Genomic DNA, 22567 nt, shown 5'->3' on the forward strand with positions numbered 1-22567 from the left:
TTTTTACACTTTACTGTGCGATCTAATATGCCGAGATGGAGTTTGAGATGCTCCATGCATATAAATTATAACAGTTTATGTGGAGCAGCATTTACTGTGAACGGAGTCGCACTGACTCAGACGTTCTATAGCTTATTTAAAATAACTTGGAGTAGCATGAAAATACCATGCTATATGGTAATTATTTAGTGCCATGGTATATCGAAGCACCATGGTATTCTTTGAAATTACCAGCTGATACCATCACTATAGCAGCTTATCACCACAGGGTTCTCCATGATATTTTGCTTCATATTAGAATGAAACTGGAAATGTTCCATATCTGTGTCTTGGAGGTACACAGTGCTGGTTACATAACAGGAAGTTTCTTTGGTGTGGTCGTAATGAGTGGGAGAATATCAGCTGCTCGGCCAGCTCAGAGCTGGGTGGAGTGAGGCGTGAGGAAGAGGAAGACTCCACAGCTCATAACAAGCCACGGGGGAATAGATGCCTGCCTACAGCTGGCCATTAACCCAGCTTTATTTATTTATTTATGAGCATTCATTATTTTTTAAGGGAAAAGATGAAAGAGGGCTAATATTCACACACACTGACTGCAGAGCACTTGGATAAGCATGTCAGATGCACACTGCAGCGAGATGTTCTACTAAAGGAAAGTTTGAAAAGAGCAACAGAGTGTTTCTGTCTGTTATCTATATGTCTGTTCTTTGATTTTAAAATTTCTCCAGCTTTGCAGCTTCTGAAAGCATTTTTGAAATATCTTGAAAACAGAATAATAATGTCAACTTGATGGATGGATGAATGGATGGATGGATTAATAATTAAAACAATAATTGTACAAAAAGTGTTTATTGTTTATTACATAAGAATCTATAGCCACATAAATATGTTGTCTATCAAAAACTTTTTTTTTTTTACAGAATAAAATGTATAGAAACATCCTTAAAATGAAAAATTGACTTGGGTAGCAAAATATAATTTATTTTGAATTAATTTAGATTTAAGTATAATACATTCTTCATATCTCACTGGCATATTTTTCTTGTTTTAAGCATAAAAAGTGAGGTTCATGCTTAAAAAAAAAAAAAAAAAAAAAAAAATCATAAAACATTTAATCAATTTTGCTATACATTAATAACAGTTTTAAAAACATTTTTTCAAACTTCTTATCCATTTTATGGATTTTAGTGCTGTTAAAATGCGTGAAACGCAGATAAGAGAAAACTACACACAAGGTCTTTATAATTTTGATATTGATTAAGTGACTGATTGATGCATTAATAAGGATCACATAGTTCCAGGCCATTTCATGACATGTCACTGTATGATGTAATTTTAGAGTTTAAGTAGTTCTCCTCTGTGGGGAGTTAAAAACCAGAGGTTTAGATGAATTGTTTAACTCTGTGAAGCATGATGTGTCACACAAGATGATCTTCTCTAAACACTTCTGATGTAAAATCTTTGGTTTAATTGTAAGTAGCTATAAAAACAGGAAGCAAAACTCTCACGGGGTGTGTGGTGCCATATGCTGATGATTTTATGATTCTGGAGAAAACGGGAAGATTCAAACAAACCTGCTGTGGAAATGCAAGCATCTGATGAATGCATTATACACATGCAAGGACTTTAAAATTAATCAACATTTCTGTCATATTGGTTTATTTAAGTAAACAGACAAGTGATTTCTGGCAGATCTTAACCAACCCCTTTATCTGTTAAAGCCCTGAAACACGCTCCGATGGCGATTATCCACAGTGTTCAGTGGGGTCCAAAAGTCTGAGATCACCAAGAAAATCCTTCTGTGTTCTAATAAATAATCCTGTGGAGGTGAAACAGATCACCTCAAGTGCTGATATGAAGTCCTTCAGGCTCTCTTTCTTCTGTAATTAAACTTAAAAAAAACATTTTATGTGCAAGAGAGACAGAACACCTGCTGTCTGTGAAGTCCAACATCTAGTCAGATCTAGTCTCTAGACGATGGTCATGTGTCTGTGGTTCCTGCGACCATCATGAAAAAAGCCATCAGGCGCCTAAAAAAAAAAAAAACAAAGATTGGTATTAGATCTGGAGTCTTGACAAATATTCATGCTTATGAAATGTATTGAAATATTCAGTTCAACATGAAAAGTGCTCACAACCCATTTTACTTCCATTATGAGACATTTTACATGAGTAAAAAATGATCGGTTTTCATTTTGATGAAAGATTATAAAGACAATTTTTCTTTGAAATAGTGTGCACTGATGAATCATTCAAAACAAGATCATGAATGTGTATTAAGGAAGTAAATAGATGTAATTTTGGTTTCATGTTGGCTTTAAGCTTGATTTGAGGCATCACCTGATGTTTGTTAGAGTGGTTTGTGTACCAGACTCCTCCATTGGCGTGTCCTGCAGTAAAGAGAAGCACATGATAGTTCATAGTACAGAGTTCAATCATAAAGCATGAATCATTACATTAGAATAGATGTCAGTAAAAGAAAGGAAAATGAGGCTGCTTTTGTACAAAAACATAATAGCCATTCAAATATTTGACACAGATTTTGAATGTGTCAAATTGAATGTTTCATTTTTGACCAGTTATTTCTGAAATTTCACTATTACTGTCAAGTACAGTTTCAATTTTGCTTGTTTTATAGGCTATATATATATATATATATAAAGAAGAGAGAGAGAGAGAGAGCGAGAGAGAACAGTTTTTTTCTGGTTTTCAAATACGATTGGCCGAGAGAAGTGTGATATTCAAGTGATAACAGAGCTACAACCATTTCACCCGTGTATCACTCCGGTTGCGGTATTTCTCACACCCGCTCAGTCCATCTCTCTCTCTCTCATAATACACTACACTACATAATACAGTGAGCTTTTAATGAAGCACCTCAACGTTCCTTCATTACATTTTCAAATTAGTAACAGAGGCTTGGGCTCAGCTGTTCAACTGTCAAACTCCGATTTGAATCCTTTGTGGAAGGAAGTAGTTCTGCACAAAAGAGGGTTTTTAAAGACACTCTGTTGTGGTTTCTTATGTACTTGCACACTTGTGCCGCTGAACTGTAAAGAAATATCACACTCGTAGCGGTGCAAGTATGCTGTCTGTATGCTATTACGGCACTCATGCCTATGGCCAAATCACAGGCTATATATTTACTGGATGATACCCCTATGTTTGTTTATGCATACACACCATCATGCCCGTCTCCAATATATCCTCGGTTGTCCCATCCTCGCACATTTTCTGTGGCAGGGGTCCTATTCTGGGACTGGATTTGTGCCCTGAAACGGGAACCCAGACCTGTTAACAAGCCACTCACAGTAATAAAGGTTTTGAAAGAAATGTATCCTCCATTTCACATTACTGTGCATTGTCACTCTTAAAATGCAATAGACACACTGCAGCTCATTTCTCACCTCCTGAGTTCCTCCTGGTAGCTTGACTCTGCAGAAAAGAGACAATAAAACGAGCAGTTTACAATTTAACACCAGAATTACATCAATAATTTAAGAGGCTTGGCTAGTTAGCACGGTCCAGTTAGCTTAACAACACATTCTGCCTGCAAAAAGCACTTTTTGTGGGATGCACTAATGCAAATAATCTGTCTTACATCGGGATTCATCCCCACAATTACTCACTTTTCTTCCTTCTCTTGCAGAAGAAAACAATTCCGTAGATGATTAGAAACAATAGAGCCGCAGCACTGAAGGCCACAGTGACAGCGATCAACACAGTCTGGTCTCTTTTAGCAAGCTTTTCTTGAACAGAAAGAGATAAGAGAATCATGCATGCTCTTCATCTCGTGCCAAACAGGACAGCAAAAGTTATACAATTAGCTTTGATGATAATATTAATAATCTTCATGTGGCTGGATTGGTGTTTGCAGTGCCCTCTAGCTGTTGCTGAAAGTAACTCTTCTGATTTGTGGGTGGAATTAAAAATGACCCTTTTTATATTGTTGTGCTATGTTTAGAATTCTGATACTGATCGTGTTTATCCTTAGAATAGAAATTAGAATTTGTGATCTTCTGTATTTGTTGATCACTGAAAGCATGTTTAATATCCTTACCAACGGTCAGGAAGACAGTGTTGCTGTCCGGTGTGCTCAGGGCTGGTATCTTGACCAGACACTGAACAGAAGAGTTTTTGACGGCAGTGACCGCCAGCGTGCAGCTGGAGTTAAACAGATTTCCCTGTGCTACAGAGCTTGTGTTGCAGGAATATGCCACTCCATTAACAGACCAGGACACGTTGGGTTCAGGAAACCAGCCCACGGCCCGGCACTGAAACTCCGTCTGAGCTCCTTCCGTTTTGGTCTGATTTCCACCTACGATCTCCACGCTGCCGCGCTCTGGAAAAGAACAGAGCAGAATTATCTCTTCGAACACACACTCTGCCCTAATCACTATGGATTTGAGAGTTTGCTTTAATGACAGTCGGGCCTGTCGTGAAACATGGCCCACTTTAATTAAGAAGTAGATTATTATTGATTATCTGCACTTTGAGATGTAACCGGATAATTTCCCACGCCCCACAGGACAGCAAGACAGGTGAAAGCAGTGACTCACAGGTGTGGCTGATAACATTTCAGTTTTGTTTTGCACTTTGTACTTTTTGTGGTCCATCATAAAAGCACTGACAGATCTTGTAAAGCAAAACTCCATTCACTTACAATGCATCAAAGAATGAAGAAGTGATTTAAATATACATGCTTGCTAACATATACAGCGGGGAGGAACATTGAGACGAGGATAAACTCAAAATACAGTCTTTAATTCAAACCAACAAGGCAAGGCAGGGCAAACACCGGGAGTAACGAGTAGACCAGACCAAAAGGAACTGAACAGGCAGGAACTAATATACACAGGATAACTACACACACACCTGAACTGAATAAACTAATAATCACACTGAACAAAGACAGGAACATGACCAAATATAGAAACATGAGGGTGGGAAACACACAACACACGACAGAGGACTGACACACACACACACATATATATAAAAGCGACTTTATAATTGCAAAACATCAAAGATACAAATAATGAATAAATAAATATATAAAAATGAATACATTTAAGCAACATTATTATATAGATTTGAATAAAACATAGATTCTGCACAAAAAAATGACCAAGATTAACTGTTTAAATGAACACTTAATTCCTGAAACGGCCGTCAGAGAAAATAATTTTATTTTAATCAATTTCATTGCTCAGGAGACTTAAAGGAGTGCTTCGTTTTGTTTTATTTAGGAATCAATTTAAGGAGAAAAAGAAAGAAATTAGACATACATATAGAGCTATAAAAGTAATACTGAATATAATCTGGGTTGGGAAGAATTTGCTGAGAAATATTTGAGTTGCTTTTGAGATCTTTATTTATTTTGGCAAATCTGAGCATAGTTTGGGGCGTTGTTGAGATCTTCTGAAACGTGATATTACTAGGGAGTGTGTATTTTGTATTTGGTCTTGTTTTAATTTCATTGTTGTCTAGGAGAAACAATGACTTCTGTTATTTAGCTGATAGATGCTTATTTGGTCCAGAAAGGTTATTTTAGTGCTGATGAGGGCATTAGTTAGTGCAGATGTATTTAAGGAGACAGTCTCTGGGAATGTTCTAGCCAAATTTTACGCTCTGTCATGCATAAAATTGCTGAGTAATGCTTAAAGGTTGTAAAACAGATCAGCATATGGATGTAGGTGCTGGAACTCACTTAGGCTCAAAGATGAAGCCTGAAGCAAGAAGGTAGGCGCTGTTGAAGAGTGTATTTTGACAAAAATCATTAAGAAAGCAGCTTTGCATCAGAGAAGCAGTAGTTTGAACACAGAGCCTTTTAATATACTGACTGTAAACCTGTACAAAATGTAACCCAAGAATAAACAAGAGTTGAACTGAGAGTGATAACATGAATTATCAAGCTTAAGAGAGATCAAATCATGCTTTTTGTGCTTGTCTGCCTTTATTTGTTTATTTATTTAAATCCTTGTTTAATGTTCTTAAAAAGACTGGATCAAGTGGTTTAAAGAGATCCAACAGTCCTCATACAAATACATTTTTAATTTTATAGTTCAGGGTCAGAATATTTTTTGAATGTTTTTCAAGTAAGTCTCTTATGCTCACAAAGGCTGCATTTATTTGATCAAAAACACAGTAGTATCAGTAATATTGTGAAGTATCATTACAATTTCAACTATTTTATATTTTAAAATAATTTCAACTTTTATTTATTCCTGTGGTGGCAAATCTGAATTTTCCATGACTCCAGTCTTCAGTGTCACATGATGCTTCAGAAATCATTCTAATATGCCGATTTGACGCTCAAGAAACATTTATTATTATTATCATCAATGTTGATGAACAGAAAGTTCAAAAGCAACATTTATTTGAAATAGAAATCTTATGAGGTTATAAAAGTTTTACTGTCACTTTTAAACATCTTGCATACTTCTTTCATAAAAGTAAACTTTTGAACGGTCTTTATTATATAACCTATATATAATTTTTTTAATTGTTAGCTTTAATTATCTGCAGCAGCTCTGTCTTGATGACTTTCTCTCATATACTCTCAATCATATCTGTGTAGTCAAAACATGTGGCATGGATCAGTTGAAATGAACCATTGTAGAACTTCAAACACTGCTCACCTTGTACAGACAGTGTGGCCATTCTAGCCGCTCCACCCAAAACCTGACAGGTGACTTCACCCGCATCATCTCTCTGCACATTGCTAATTACAATCTCCCATCTGTAATTTCCAGGCGTGGTGAAATTTGTGGCAGAATAACGATCTGTGCTGTTAAACACCTCAGATGCTTGCAGAATGGTGACAACCAAGCGCCCGTTGACCATCCAGGTCATGACGGATGGGGGCTGAGTTGTGCTGCAGTTGAACCGAGCCTTCGACCCACGGAGCACCGCTGCATTCAGAGGCTGTAGCTGCACCTCAGCGGTCACCACTGCAGTCAACGACACACAAGTAACAAATGATTCCAAACAGCTGCTTTTGTTTACATCCAGTTATCCAAAGCATGTTTTCTTGTTTTTCTTCTCATCGTAAATCATGTTTAAAATAAATGAGCATTATTTTATTGGTATATTTTATGTTTTTTTTCTTCCTCTTTTGAAACAAAGCAAAAAAGCATTAACGTAGAGATGAGCAAAGCTAGATAAATACAGACCGGGGCTAGTTGTCACAATGGATATATCTCAGTAAATATGAGGTTTTGAGTCAAAAATCAATAATGAATTACACAAATTTGTGGGTTTTGTCCTAGCAGAAATTTCTCCTTCACATTAAAATAAACTAAATAATTAAAGCTAAATTAAATATTCAAACCAATATCATCATATTTTTGTACTTTTCTTAAATGACAAGTTTCCACATTAAATTTATTAATTACAGTATATGTTTTTATTTTGCTTTTTAATGGCAGGTTTCATTATCTCAGCTTAATTCATATAATGTGACAATCAAATATAAAACTACCCTAAGAATGTCACGAATCCGGGTCGTGGCCTTCCGTCCGACTGCCACAAGAGGTCACCTCTCCATCATATTGACTCTCACACCACACAGAAGCCGTTTCTCAAACGGAAGGCTGCATCCTCCAGAGGTCGCATTTGTAGGCTGCATACGTCACAAAGAAGATCTTATTTTAGTATATTAATAGTTATAAATTTGACCATTATTCTTAGTAAAGTGTAAATTGTTGTAATATGCTTTTGACTCGCAAATGTAATGCTCAGTTAACTGAAATAAACCAGGCTTGATGACGTATGCAGCCTACAAATGCGACCTCGGGAGGACGCAGCCTTCCGTTTGAGAAACAGCCAGACTGATACATGTCACTCCTGACTACAGTTCCCATCATCCATTGCACTGATTACACACACACAGCTGCATCCATTCAGATACGCTTTATAAGCCCTGGACTTCCTCTTTCAGATCGCAGAGTATTGTTTAGCGATAGCTGCTCTACGGAGCCAGTTCTACTGCCATAGTTTAGTCATAGTCTTGCCTTGCCTGTTTTCCCATGTTCTGATTCTAGCCTGTGTATCTTGGATTACCCGTGTGCCTGGCCCTGTTTTAGATACTGTTTGCCCCAGCCCGGACTATTGCTCATGTTTACGGATTACCCCTTTTGTCAACCCCTCTGGATATTGTTAGCCGTCGACCGACCACACCCGTTTTGGATTATTCTTGTACTTTGCCCTTAATATACTTGTTTGCCATTTTTTGAACCATGCCTGTTATAACCACGTCTCTGTCTAATAAAAGCCTGCAGATGGTTCCGAACGTCTCATGCTCTGATCATCCCGTAACAGAATACAAGGATCCAGCAGCTGTTCAAGTGGACACTGGCCAGGTATAGACACTGTAAGTATATTGTTAGCCCTTAAACAAGGCCCACGATTATTGGATAACTATATCAGAGAATTTTTAGCCATCGCTCACTATTCCGATTTACCAGACATTATTTACATTTTTCTGGGATGGCATTAATCAACCTCTTCAGTCTAAGTAAGCTTAGACGTGAGGGTCCGCATTCGTCACTTAATTGTTTTTTGGACTTTGCTTTGTTGATTGTTGGCTCTCTATTCACTGTGGGTGTCGCGGAGGAGGAACGTGACATCGCGTCCATGCTGATAATGGTGGCCACGGCGTTTAGTCAATCGCCGGCTCTGGGACATTAGAGTATATTGATCGCAACTCCGGTGATTAAACCCGCTCGTGAAATGGCGGCCGCACCAGAGCGCACTCACATAATGGCGGCGACAGTGGAACCGTTCACAAAATGGCAGCCACAACGACGCTCCGTCATGTCACAGCTGCCATTCATGAGTCAAGTCATGTCACCGCTGATCTTCAAGAGTCCAGTTATGTCACCAATGATCTTTATGAGTTAAGTCAAATCACAGTTAATCCTCATGAGTCCAGTCAAGTCACAGTTGATATCCATGAGTCCAGTCAAGTCACAGTTGATATCCATGAGTCAAGTCAAGTCACAGGCGATTTTCCTGAGTCAAATCAAGTCACAGTTGATCTTTATGAGTCAAGTCACGTCTCAGCTGATCGTCCAGAGTCTCGTCACGTCTCGTCTGTTCATCCAGAGTCCTGTCACTCCCTGTCTGTTGCACCCAGATCTTCGAGGTCAGTTCTTCAGTACCCCAGACTGACAGCCAGCATGGAGGATCCACCGCTGGTGTCAGTACGAGCAGCTGGTAACCCTAAACCAGCGCCTAATCCTTCGAGTCCCTCTGTTCCTGAACTGATTCCCCTGTCTGAAGCGCTTCTTATGATGGGGGTCGCTTTTTGGTGTGTTTGGGCTGTATACACTACCACAGAATCTCCAGAGGTGGCGGCGTCCACTATGGTATCTCCAGAGGTGGCGGCTGATGCTGCAGAACCTCCTGAAATGGCGGTGCTCTCTTCAGTTCCTTGCATGGTGGGGGCGCCCAGCAATGAACTTCCAGCCTGTCATGTCCCGGTCGAAGGAACCTTTGCTGAACTCTCCCTGTTTCCTGATGGTACTGCTGTAGAACCTCCAAAGGTGGCAACATCTGCTGCAGGACCTCCAGAGGTGTCAGTGGTATCCACCTGTGAACTTCCTGTTTGTCCTGTTATGGCTATGGAGGCCGTCTGCGAATCCTCGTCCTGTCCTGTCATGGCTATGGAGGCTGTCTATAAACTCCCTGGTTGTTCTGTCACAGCCACGGAGGCCCCATTGAACTTTTGCCCTGCTCCGAACCGGCCGAGGAGGCTATCTCTGAACTCTCGCACTGTGAACCAGCCATGGTGGCTGATTGTGAACGGTCTGTCTATCCAGTTTCTGTCAAGGAGTTTCCTTTTGAACTGAGTCTGTCTGTGAATTGTCTGCTTGTTTAGTTTTGCTCACTGAAATGTCTACCAATCCAGTTTCAGTCAATGCACATGGGTTTGATCGGTCTGCTGGTTCCAAGTGTGTCTAATCCTGAATTATTTGTTTTACCAGTCTCAATTCATGAACCTAATTCCGAATTATCGGTAGTTCCTGTTTCAGTTCATGAGTCGGATGTTAAACTGTCTGTCTGTTTTAAATCAACTCCTGCATCTAATTGTGAACTGTCAACCCAATCAGCCTTTGCCAGTGTACCCAATATTGAACGATTTGTCTGTCCAGCCGTCGACCGACCACGATTGTTTTGGATTCTCTTACCTTGCCCTCAATATACCTGTTTGCCATTGTTTGAACCATGCCTGTTATGACCATGTCTCTGTCTAATAAAAGCCTGCAGATGGATCCGAACGTCTCATGCTCTGATCATCCCGTAACAAAGAAATACTGACTGTGACAACTTGCCCCGGTCTAAATTCCCATAGAAATTTCTATTATTTTAAGATTGCACTAATTTCAGTGACTTTTCCAAGTTTACAAATCACACCTTTAAAATGCTGATACTTCCACACACCAAAAAAAACTTCTACGTAATCATTTGTCCATCCATTCATCCATTCATTTTAAGTTTATTATTAAAGAAAATGAATTTGCCAGTGGGTGAAACAAACAAGTCTTGTTTTAAGGATATTTAGATATTTTTACTGGAAAACAAAACTAAAATAAGTGTGTGTTTTTGATGCATGCGGATGCTGTGGGCACTGTGATAAAGTGAATATGAAAACTCACCTGTAGTGATCAGAAGAAAAAGACCCAGTCTAAAACCATACATGTTTACTCAGTTATCGTCACACCAGCATCTACAGCCCTAAAATAAATGCACATCATTGTGAAACAGGCAGGGCAACTGATGGGACACAACCCTGAAATGATCAGTATGCTCAGTCGATTGTCTTCAAGCGTCAAGAATTCCTCTTTTGTTTTTGTAGGTGTGTCTTTGACATGAAAACTGTGCGCAGATAGCTTATCTTGTTAGGTAAACGCTAATTTGTAACATGCTTCCAGACAGTCCAATCATTCTCTCACTGAGTTATTCAAACTATTTCTATTTGATAATCAAACTTATTATTAGGCTTTTCTAACTTTTTTAGCATTACTAATATTACCCAAAATGCTTCTGTATTATATTATATATCACTATGAACTTCCACTGCCAGTCAAAAGTTTGGAATAATTCCTTTTTTTTTAACCAGGGTTATTATTGTCAACTAAAACATAGAAATAAGTAAAAATGTTACTTGAAATAATATGAAGTTTAACTGAAATAAAAGAAAATATAAAAATTTACAAATGCAGCTAGTTGCCAAGGAATCATTTCTCATTTTCGTTTAGTTTAGCTTAAACTGAAATAAAAATTAATAAAAACTATATAGACATATTTAAAATAAATAAATAAATGAATACAAATGACAAAAACACAACACAATTACTCAGCTCTAACTAAAATTAAAATAGAAAATAATTACTCATTCAAAATATTAATAAAATATATAATAGTATACCAGTTACCACTTATATAACACTGATGCTTATAAGGCTGCATTTATTTGATCAAAAATACAGTATACAGTAATACAGTGAAATATTATTACAATTTAGAAGAACATGTAATGTATTCATGTGATTTATTTATTTATTTTGTGAAAGAACATTCTAATTTAATCCTCTGCAACATTCTTATAAAAATATTTTTCCCCCCCTTACCCCTTTAATGGTTTCCACAAAAACATTAAATATTAAGCCAGAAAAAAACAATAATATTTGTTTTTGGAGCAACAAATCAGCATATTAGAATGATTTCTGGAAGATTATGCGACTATGCTATTTTATCATACTACTACACTGTTTGTTCAGTACACAGACAGGTACCGGCTTTCAGATTTTAATACACATGTTCCGTTCGTGAACTTAAATGTTATTATAATAAGATCCCGAACAACAACTTACCTCATAAAATTCCATTAATCCAGTAAAATCGAGAAACACTCCCCAGTTTTCCTTCGTCAGATCACTTGTATCACCTGTCAACCTACAGAGAGGTCAAAGTTCAGCTGGCTTCCAGTCATGTTATCACAGCGAGAGAGGGAAGCCATCTATTACATCTCCATGCAGTCGAAACCCATTGAGCCTGTCTGCTTTGCATATCTCTGCAGATCTCGTGAGGATTTGACGTCACACTGACATGTCAAACAAGGTGTCCTGTCTATCAGAAAGATTACTTTTGGGGCACATAACCCATGATCCATCTGTTAAGGTTCACACCAGACTGTGCTTGAATGTTGTTGATTCAAATCTGAAAGACACACCCAGTTTCACTGAAAAAAAATAGTGTCAACAGCAGTCATTTCTGGAGCTCAGCTGATCTATATATCAAATCTCTATCACTGTATCTGTACAAAGCCACTTCTACAGGTGATGTTCACTTACCTTAAGGTGTACAGACAAAAAAATCCTTCGAGAAAATCTCAGGTTATTGATCAACTCTGTTTGCTTAGTTATCTATTGTTACCAGGGCATCAACTGCAAGCATAGTGCACACAGCAGGACATATGCAAACAGGTTACGATGACGTCAGGCCTGAAACACATATTCTGTTTATACACAATACTACATGCCCCGCATGGCTCCTGGAGACACTGTATTTGATTTCTTTACCTATACTGCAAAGAAGACAAATGATAATAAATCAACGTTGACATGACTGGGTTTGTGCTACCAGGCGTAAAAACAAACCAAACCCTTAAACGGAATGTACAAAGGTGAGAAACATATATTTATAGAAATGTACACATTTGACAAAGGCTCTATCAAAGTAACTTACCAAGCATTCAAGCTATACATTTGTACTGCTTTGTGTTTTCCTGAGAATCAAATAGATTACCTTACTCCATGAGTTATCAGTTGCTGTTATTATTATTTTTTTCTGTGGAAAAAGAGTTTTTGTGAATTGTAAAATTCCCTAATATTTAAAAATTAAAAGTATTTGTGCAAATAAAAATAAAGAAAGTATCCTTTAAAGGAAGAATTTGCTTGAGAAGCAACACTGGGTAAACTGTCCAACCTTGGTTTCAAATATTAGCATAAATCTTTACCAAAATGTATGCTTAAAACAAGAAAATTTGCCGGTGGGTTAAATCAGGTAAATTATTAGAACCATTTGATATTTGCTGTGCCGAAATCAATGACCTGGATAAACCTGTCACTAGATTACTATTATGATATTTTTAAGATACATATTTACCTTACTTATCTATTTGTTCATGTCAGACTAAACTGCTTTATAGAGAGTTAAAAAAAAATAAAAACAGAGGAGGTTAGACATCACCAGAGTGAATTTGGGTAACATTAAAGCAATTCAGTGTGAAAATAAGGAGGATAATGGATTTCTGTAACCTTTAATGCTGCGTTCTCATATTTGGTGACCCTGCCGTATCTGTGTCTGTTCGCATCAGGCCAAAATGCATAGTAAGATATAAAATGCAGGAAGTTAGAAATCACCAGAGGGAATGTGGGTAACATTAAAGCCATTCTGTGTAAAACAGAGGGACGTAATAGATTTTGGTGTCCTCTAATGCTGTGTTGTTGGATTTGGTGACCCTGCTGTATATCTGCAGCTATTTTCTAGGATATATTAAGTAGAGGCGGATAGACATTACCAGAGGGAATCTGGGTAACATTAAAACTATTCATTGTGAAACAGATTTTGGTTACCTGGTGTGCTCCCCTGCTGTATATTTGTGTCTGTTCATCAGACCAAATGTTTTCTAGGATATACAATAGAGGAAGTCAGACATCACCAGAGTGAATCTGGGTAACATTATAGCCATTCTGTGTGGCTTAACACTTAACAGATGTAGGTAACAGATTTCAGTATCCATAATGCTGTATCATCGGATTTGGGGATGCTGCTGTACATCTGCATCTGTTCATATCAGACCAAAATATTTTCTAGGATATAAAATAGAAATGGTAATACATCGCAAGAGTGAATTTGACTGACATTACAGCCATTATCTGTGTCAAATAGAGGGTGTAAAGGATTTCAGTAACCTTGCGTTGTTGGATTTGGTGACCTGTTGTATCTATTTCTGTTCACATCAGACCAAAATGCTTTATAGAGCACGAAATAGAGGAGGTTCGAGTGAATTTGGGTAACATTAAAACCAGTCTTTGTGAAATAGAGTGGTGTAACAAACTTTTGTAAACTGTAATGCTGCCATGACTGATTCAATGACAATTCTGTATATCTGTAGCTGTTCACATCAGGCCAAAATGTGTTCTAGGAAATAAAACAGAGAAGGTTAGACATCACCAGAGTGAATTTGGGTAACATTCAACCATCCTGTGTGAACCGATTTTGGTAAACTGTTATGCTCATTTGTCTGATTTGGCGACCCAGTTATAACTGCTGCTGTTCATATATTTCCTAAGATGTAAAATAAAAAGACATTAGACATCACCAGAGTGAATTTGGGTAACATTCAACCATTCTGTGTGAAACACATGATAAAGAATGTTGGTAACCTGTTATACTGCCTTGATGGCCCTGCTGTATCTGTTCCTATCAGACCAAAATGCTTTCTAGGATATAAAATAGAGGTTAGACATCACTAGAAAGAATATGGGTAACATTAAAGCCATTATGAAAGAAATATAGCGACAGGATTTGGGCAGCTTGTCTAAAAAGATTAAGTAAATGAATCTGTTTTACAGCACCGCTCACTCAACGAGGCTGTACTCCGCAGCACTTCAACGATTGTCAAAGAATTTGATCCCTGGAACACCATTTGTGTTCTAGCACGAACATTTGATGGAAAACGACCTGTAGTCGCAGATTTAGCCACAATAGCTGTGATTCTGTCAAAAATATATATCATAAAATAAGTCTATATGACTCTGTATTCTGCATCTTTTGAAACCACGCGATAGCTTTGTGAGAAGAATAGACCGATATTTAAACCATTATTCACTAAAAATCTTCCCAATCTGGTGGATTCAACACATTAAATAAGACTTGATGTTTCAGTGGAGCAGTTTTGTTATTATGTCGGGAGAAGATCTACTGCATGTGGTTCACTAGACATGCAGGGTCTGAGACAACATGCAGGGGCGGAGTGAGTTAATGTGGCGGGGGCAGGTGAGCGTCAGCCAGCAGGGGGCAGGAGTGAGACTCTTTCGTTATTAGTATTGAGTGTGAACTGCACCTGTGGAGAGCCAGAGATGGCAGGTCACACATTTGATTAGAGTCAATGGGAGGGAGAGAAACCACACAAGGTCAAAGACAAAGGCTACATGCAGATGCACACCTGGCGAACAGGGGACTTACTATAATGGGGCGACATGGAATTATAATTTTTAGACATTTCCCATTAAGATGAATGTAACGTTTTGGACACTTAATTGCATGTTTGCAATTTAAATTATAGTTAAAATTTAAATTTAATGCAGTTAGGTGAACTTAAGAGCTTTTGGTCAAAGTAGAACTGAAGTAGCTATATCTTTATATGTATTTTGGTAATTGTGGTAATTTATATGTAAATATGGTTAAAGTGTAATGACGAATGTGCTGACAACTTGAGGTAAAGTCATTTTTATTTAAACTTGCCATCTATTTAAATATAGTTGTATTTACACATTTGTAATAGCCTAATAAAGTTGCAATTTAGTACATTTAAAATATGTTAGATTTAAATGTACACTCTGTAAAATATGGACAAACCCAGCGATTGGGTTGTTTTTGACCCAGCGGTTTGGTTACTGCCCAGAAGGTTGGGTTAAACATTTAACCCAACTGTTGGTTGAAAACAACCCAGTTGCTGGGTTTGTCCATATAACCCAGCATTTTTTAAGAGAGCAATTTCAAATAACACCGTTGAAATTATAATCAAGTACATGTGCTTTAGTGCATAAACTGTAAAAAAAAAAAAAAAGTTGAGCCAACTTAAAATTTGAAGGCAACCAGCTTCAGCAGATTATTGAGTTTTCTCAACTTGTTGTTTGAAATTTATACAACAAAAATTTGAGAATCTCCCACAAAAATAAGTTGAGTAAACTCAAAAATCTGCTGAAGCTGGTAAAAAAAAATTTTTTAAGTTTGCTCAACTTTTTTTTTTTTTTTTTTACAGTGTACTTCATTAAAGTGTGACAAAATATTAAAACATGACATAAAATGTATTCCAAAATAAAACTTTAATTTGACATTCCTAGAATGCATTAAAAGTTTATTTAAGTGTGTTAATAGTCATGAAAGTTTACTCTCTTTAAGTACACTTAAGTGGCCTTTTATTTGATTTAGTATTATATAGTATTATGTTATCTGCAAGTAATGTTGTTTAAAAATGTACTTTTAAGACCTAAAGTACACTATAAGTGCACATTCAATACAGTTATTTGTACTTATTTTTCCACAAGGGATGGTAATACCAAGGCCTATTTTACATGTCCCTTGGTATTGGTACAAGAGTGACCCTGGACCACAAAACCAGTCATAAGTGTCAATTTTTAAAAATCAAAATAAGCTTTTCATTGATGTATGGTTTGTTAGGATCGGACAATATTTGGCTGAGATACAACTATTTGAAAATCTGGAATCTCAGGGTGCAAAAAAATCTAAATATTGAGAAAATCGCCTTTAAAGTTGTCCAAATTAAGTTCTTAGCAATGCATATTACTAATCAAACATTTACTTTTGATATATTTACAGTAGGAAATTTACAAAATATATTCATGGAACATAATCTTTACTTAATATCCTAATGATTTTTGGCATAAAAGAAAAAATGTATAATTTTGACCCATACAATGTATTTTTGGCTATTGCTACAAATATACCCCAGCAACTTAAAACTGGTTTTGTGGTCCAGGGTCACATATCATGTTTTTCTATTGGTTGTACCATGTTTTTTTGGCTATAGTCAGTGTTGGGAAGGTTACTTTGGAAATGTAGTAAGTTACAGATTACAAGTTACCCTATTTAAAATGTAATAAGTAGTGTTACTATTTCAATTACTTTATTAAAGTAATGTAACTGATTACATTTGATTACTTTTTGATTACGTTTCTAAATTTCTAGCAAATGTTTTCAACTGTTAATCATTTTCAAACATTTAAAGCAGGCAGGGTTAATCTTACAGTAGAACTCAACACGATTATCAGACTTTAGCACCTCTTTTTACTTTGAGATCGTTCTGAGGTTAAATACAGATTTAAAATCATAACAAGAAACTGTTTAATAGCTATGATACTGATACTGAAATCAAATCCTTGCATAGCTATGACAGGAAACACTGGCATCTAACAATGCCTTTTGAAAAAAACAGTTAATCTTAAAAAAATAAAGCAAAAAAATAAAGTGTCGCTATTTTAGAGCAGTCAATGCAATTTATGAAAGAAATCAATTGTATCTGTATGTGTGTGAAAATATTCAGATGTAACCCCCTTTGTAATCATTAACATTTTCAGAATTAACTGTAATTTAAGTACACATTTTTTCTCAGTAACTGTAACAGATTTATTTTTGTAATTAAATTACGTAATTTCGTTACATGTAACTAGTTACTCCCTAACACTGGCTATAGTAATGTGGTAATTCCATATAGTACATTGAAGCCGTGTTTTAATTCTATGATATTTGAATATGGTGGAAAAATTGTAACATGGTATAAGCATTTGATACCATCACATGCCACATTACAAAATATATTTGATCACAGAATGATTTTTTCAGAAAGCCGCGTAATAAGAAAACTGAATAGTGAACTGTGAAACCTTGCTGTTGCACTGCAGATTTTCCTCTTGAGCTCTTTGGTTTTCCTGCACCAGTGAATTGGGCTGCTTCATTCAGCAAAACAGAAGCAGGTTTGGCACAGGGACCCCAGTGGAGGTGTCATGGGGTTTGAGGTGTTACGGGTTTGGGAAGGTGTGACCTTGGTCCTTCTCAAAAAATGATATGGCTTGCAAAATGCTCAAGTTTTCTCCCAGCTAATGGAAAGCATTCATTAATATATTAATATTATTAAGTTTAAGCCATCATTAAACAATGCAACATTGATGCTGTATGTAAGCTGAAAGAGTGAAAAAAATAAATGGAAATATCTTTTTATGAAGTGGGGAAAACACATTTGAACAGCCTACCTTTATAGCCAATTGTTTGTTTTCTCTCCTGTGATCTTTGGCCTAGGAATTCATTTTCCACAGCTTTTTGTATTTGAAAAATATTAGTATTTATTTTTGTTATATTAGTGTATGTATTTTTTTTTTTTATGAATTAATTTTGCTTGACTTCTTTGCATTATTGTAAGATCTGCATTAATATTTAATTCTCATAATGCTCACTTGATGTTGGAAAATGAAATACAACATAAAATAAAATATAATAATATATTTTTAATTACCATAAATGTCCATTTTCATGCACTTTCTGAAAAAAATGTATATTAATAATAATAATAATTTAGCATAACAATATAGGGCTGAACAACATTATTTAATAAAGTGTTAGATGCTTTTTATATGAGATTACTTGAATATTTGAAATGTTTTTCATGACTCAAGTATTATTATTTTTATTATTAGTTTGTCACAATTAACCAACCCTACAGTCTTAGGTCAGTCCAATGAAGCCATAAATTTTATTTTTATGGATGTGAACATGTTTGATGTAAAATTATTTGGTACTTTTTTCCAGTAAAATACAGTTAGTAAATCCTGTAATGTGGCTGTGAATTACATCAATATGTCAATGTGTAAACTCCAAACACCAGCGTCCCTTGCTAAATATATGCCTTTGTCGCCTTCTAGTGGTGAAATGCACTCTCACATGTAAAAATAGTAAATAAAACATTAGAAAATGGCGCTTTTCGGGCAAAAAGCAGTGTGTTAATTAAGCACTAGGGCAATAGAATTCAAATAAAGCAGGAAGGAGGAAAAACGAAGTCAGTTCTAGGGGGCTTCATGAGATTTGCCCTTCCTGACTGACATTTCTGTCTGTATTTCAGGGTTATTGTGAAATTGTCCATATATTTATAAGGATATTTAATTAAATCACTTTTGTAGGCCGACTGGGGGATGCTGTGGATCTAATACACAAACAGCAGCATTGTAAGCTATAAAGACCCTCAGTGCTGCAAACAGGAAATATTGTATAGAATGGGGGAGGGGACTGAGCCCTCAAGATGCTCTCTGGCCCTGACCATGTTTTAAGGCACTAATACCACTACAGGGTCTTTAAATCCACTGCCGTGTCCCTCATTATCATCTAAAGTTACTGACTTTTAAAAATCCCATGTTAATCTCTTTACTTCACACTTGATTAAACCATTTGTGTGTTTTCACTGCAGTTTGAGACAATAAGCTTCATCACAAAAGAAAAGTTGGTCAGCCATGATGTCATTGTCTAAGACGCACCTCTAGGAAATCTGTTAAGCGAGTAGGTTGATCAGTTAAAGCGATACTTGGTCACAGCAGGTTCCTGAGCTCTACTGTACATCAATCTCCAACACGTGGCCTCTGTTGACAACAGTAGTATCATGTGTAGTGTGCAGGTTTTTCCTTAAAAATACGCATTTTTATTATTTTTAACTGACTGTATCGTGTGAATAGACATTATCGATAGATTGTGTATCTTAAAATTGAAAAAGTTTATAATATGTCAATTAGGTTCAATACCCAAGGATAAACATTTATTCAAAGAATGCACTGGATGAAAGCATCTGCTAAATGTATTGCATATTAAACATTGTGTGCAAAGTGTTCCACTAGAAGTGTAGTGTAGTATTCCACTAGAAAATGTAATAAAAGATATGAAAAAGGTGCATATACCGAAAAAAACAAAAAACAAAACACTTTAACCCCAAAATATCAATGAAACACATTGTCTATTTCCAGATAACAAGTCCGTACCAGACTGGCGAGGAGCTCTGTCTGCTCCCCTCTCACTGACCCCTGCTGCATCACCATTACTCTGTGTAATCTGGGCTTTACGTGCACGTCCAGATGGGCAGGCAGCCATTCGCTCGAGGAGAAATCCACTTACTGATCCATATAGTCACTGGGTTACACTTGCACTTCCAAAATGAGTGAGTTCACTAGAGACGTCTGTGCTTGTTGTAGCCAATCCTGCAAGAGCACATCAGTGAAGCTTTACTGAACTAGTTTAATCTCGATGTTTGCATAATAACATTGCTGTATGTTTTATCAAGCCTGATCACATTGCATCAACCTCTGCTAAAACCTTTCTTAGTCAACTACTGGCAGGATTTTGGATTGCACCACAATTATTATGTTTGACATTTTTAGCATTCACCATCATCATCTTCTGCGTGCCTGTGCAGGTCTGGGTTTGACTGGAGCCAAATAGATATCTTCAAACCAAATCAAAGCTGAAGTCTGGTAGATTTACTATGAAATGGGTCTTAATTAAACGCCTATGCTCAGATTATATAATGATCGAGTGGGTAATATGAAGGCGGTTGAGTGAGTAAGATGTTGTGGCAGGTGGTTGGATAGAACCACAGGAAGTGCTGCCCCTCAAAGAGGCTTTTGTTCAAGCTACTGGAAATACCTCAAGGTGACCTGGGTATCTTAATCTCACTCATCAAACGCATCCCACTGTAAATCTATTCATGCTGATCCTCACAATGCATCTTTCAACTTTACAGAATAACAAATGACTTCCTTGCAAAAATGTACCATGATAACATTATTAAACAGCATTGGCCACCACAATATCAATAAAAAAAGTAAGAAAGAAAGCAGAAAAAGAGAGGAAAGGAGGGACCCAACTGACTTGGGCGTCAACTCTTTTGACTTGGGTTTGTATGCAACCACCCAAAACACCCCAGCAACCACATAGCAATACACACACAAACAAAACACCTTATCAAATGTATAGCAATACCCTAAATACCACATAGCAACACACTAAACCAGTGGTTCTCAAACCTGTCCTGGGGCCCGTACCATGATGGTGGCTGAACAAACTCAGGCTTACAGGATTAGTTTTGAGTTGACAAAACCAAACCAGTCCAATCTGGCTTTGTTGGTACCATGAAGCTGATCATCAACTTTCTCTGTCAACTCAGGCTTGATCCTGAGTTAATGGAGCGCGGGCACATGAAAGTGTGACATCAGTAATGAGCAGCCAATCACATGGCTTAAAACTATGATTCACTTCTTGTGAGAGAGTCAGTGCGAAGATTAAAAGATTGAACAATATGAAGAATTTAAACATTTACACAGCACGATCATGAAACGATCTATCCATGAAAGAGGAAAACTTATCTTACCATATAAGTGCAAGTAAAAGTTGTAAAGTTAGTTTATAGAGTTGATAATATTTATAGGTATAAAAACACTTAAAAACTAAGCTCATATGTACTCATGTTTAAAGCTATTGATTCTAAAAGTTATTAATATTGCATATTATCTATATGTTTACATTGATTTTAAATAAAAGCTTAATAATTACTATTAAACTAAGCTGGCTTGTGTAATGGATTAAGGGTATAATAATTGTATAAATAATATAAAATAATTCTAAAAAATAATCATCTCTAAAAATCAGATGATTTTATCTTTAAAAATGTTTTACTATGTAGCGTCCTTTAATTTGGAGTAAGAGAAACTGGAGGAGTGGCTTTATTGCATCAGAGACGTGTCACTTTGCTTGATGCTGATTGGTCAAATATTGGTTTAAGATCTCTAAACCAGAACATAACCTGCCCCGGAGCAGGTTAGCTGTGGAGCGTGAGTTACTATGGCGATGAACACTGCTAAAAGCCAAGCCACTTTCATGGTACCTAAAACCCAGAATTGGCGCAAACTAAACTGTAACTTACCTGGCTAGCCTGCTAAACCGGCTTCATGGTACAGGCCCCTGGAGTACTCCACCCCTGCACCTTTTGTATGTCTCCCTCATCTATCACACCTGATTCAACTCATCAGCTCATTAGTGGAGACTGCAAGACCTGAAGTGGGTGTGTCAGATATAGGGAGACATACAAAATGTGCAGTGCTGGGCAGGGTTGCATTAAGACTGCACTGGGCCTCGGGGCTATGACTTACTGCAGGGCCCCCCCATCACAATACATATATATATACACACACACACACACACACACAGGTGCATCTCAATAAATTAGAATGTCGTGGAAAAGTTCATTTATTTCAGTAATTCAACTCAAATTGTGAAACTCGTGTATTAAATAAATTCAATATTCACACAGACTGAAGTAGTTTAAGTCTTTGGTTCTTTTAATTGTGATGATTTTGGCTCACATTTAACAAAAACCCACCAATTCACTATCTCAACAAATTAGAATACTTCATAAGACCAATAAAAAAACATTTTTAGTGAATTGTTGGCCTTCTGGAAAGTATATTAATTTACTGTATATGTACTCAATACTTAGTAGGGGCTCCTTTTGCTTTAATTACTGCCTCAATTCGGCGTGGCATGGAGCCGATCAGTTTGTGGCACTGCTGAGGTGGTATGGAAGCCCAGGTTTCTTTGACAGTGGCCTTCAGCTCATCTGCATTTTTTGGTCTCTTGTTTCTCATTTTCCTCTTGACAATACATAGATTCTCTATGGGGTTCAGGTCTGGTGAGTTTGCTGGCCAGTCAAGCACACCAACAC

General features: G+C 36.9%; 1 protein-coding gene across 2 annotated transcripts; it reads right to left on the bottom strand.

Annotated features, from left to right (window-relative positions):
- Positions 1 to 966: 966 nt before the first annotated feature.
- Positions 967 to 21786, bottom strand: igsf5a (immunoglobulin superfamily, member 5a). 2 transcript variants are annotated; one of them, XM_058788387.1, is made up of 13 exons: positions 21770 to 21786; positions 19833 to 20048; positions 19338 to 19439; positions 14457 to 14513; positions 11880 to 11961; positions 10662 to 10740; positions 6642 to 6953; positions 4061 to 4342; positions 3630 to 3749; positions 3408 to 3435; positions 3184 to 3272; positions 2341 to 2390; positions 967 to 2030 (listed from the first exon to the last, which is right to left on the bottom strand). In XM_058788387.1, the coding sequence occupies exons 6-13, from the start codon at positions 10702 to 10704 to the stop codon at positions 1971 to 1973; spliced, it is 984 nt and encodes a 327-aa protein (XP_058644370.1). In that variant the 5' UTR covers positions 10705 to 10740; positions 11880 to 11961; positions 14457 to 14513; positions 19338 to 19439; positions 19833 to 20048; positions 21770 to 21786; the 3' UTR covers positions 967 to 1970. The 2 variants fall into 2 exon arrangements, with proteins under 2 accessions (XP_058644370.1, XP_058644371.1); XM_058788388.1 differs by lacking the exons at positions 14457 to 14513; positions 19338 to 19439.
- Positions 21787 to 22567: the final 781 nt, after the last annotated feature.

The sequence above is a fragment of the Onychostoma macrolepis genome, chromosome 10 (genome assembly GCF_012432095.1).
Source record: "Onychostoma macrolepis isolate SWU-2019 chromosome 10, ASM1243209v1, whole genome shotgun sequence".
NCBI lineage: Eukaryota > Metazoa > Chordata > Actinopteri > Cypriniformes > Cyprinidae > Onychostoma > Onychostoma macrolepis.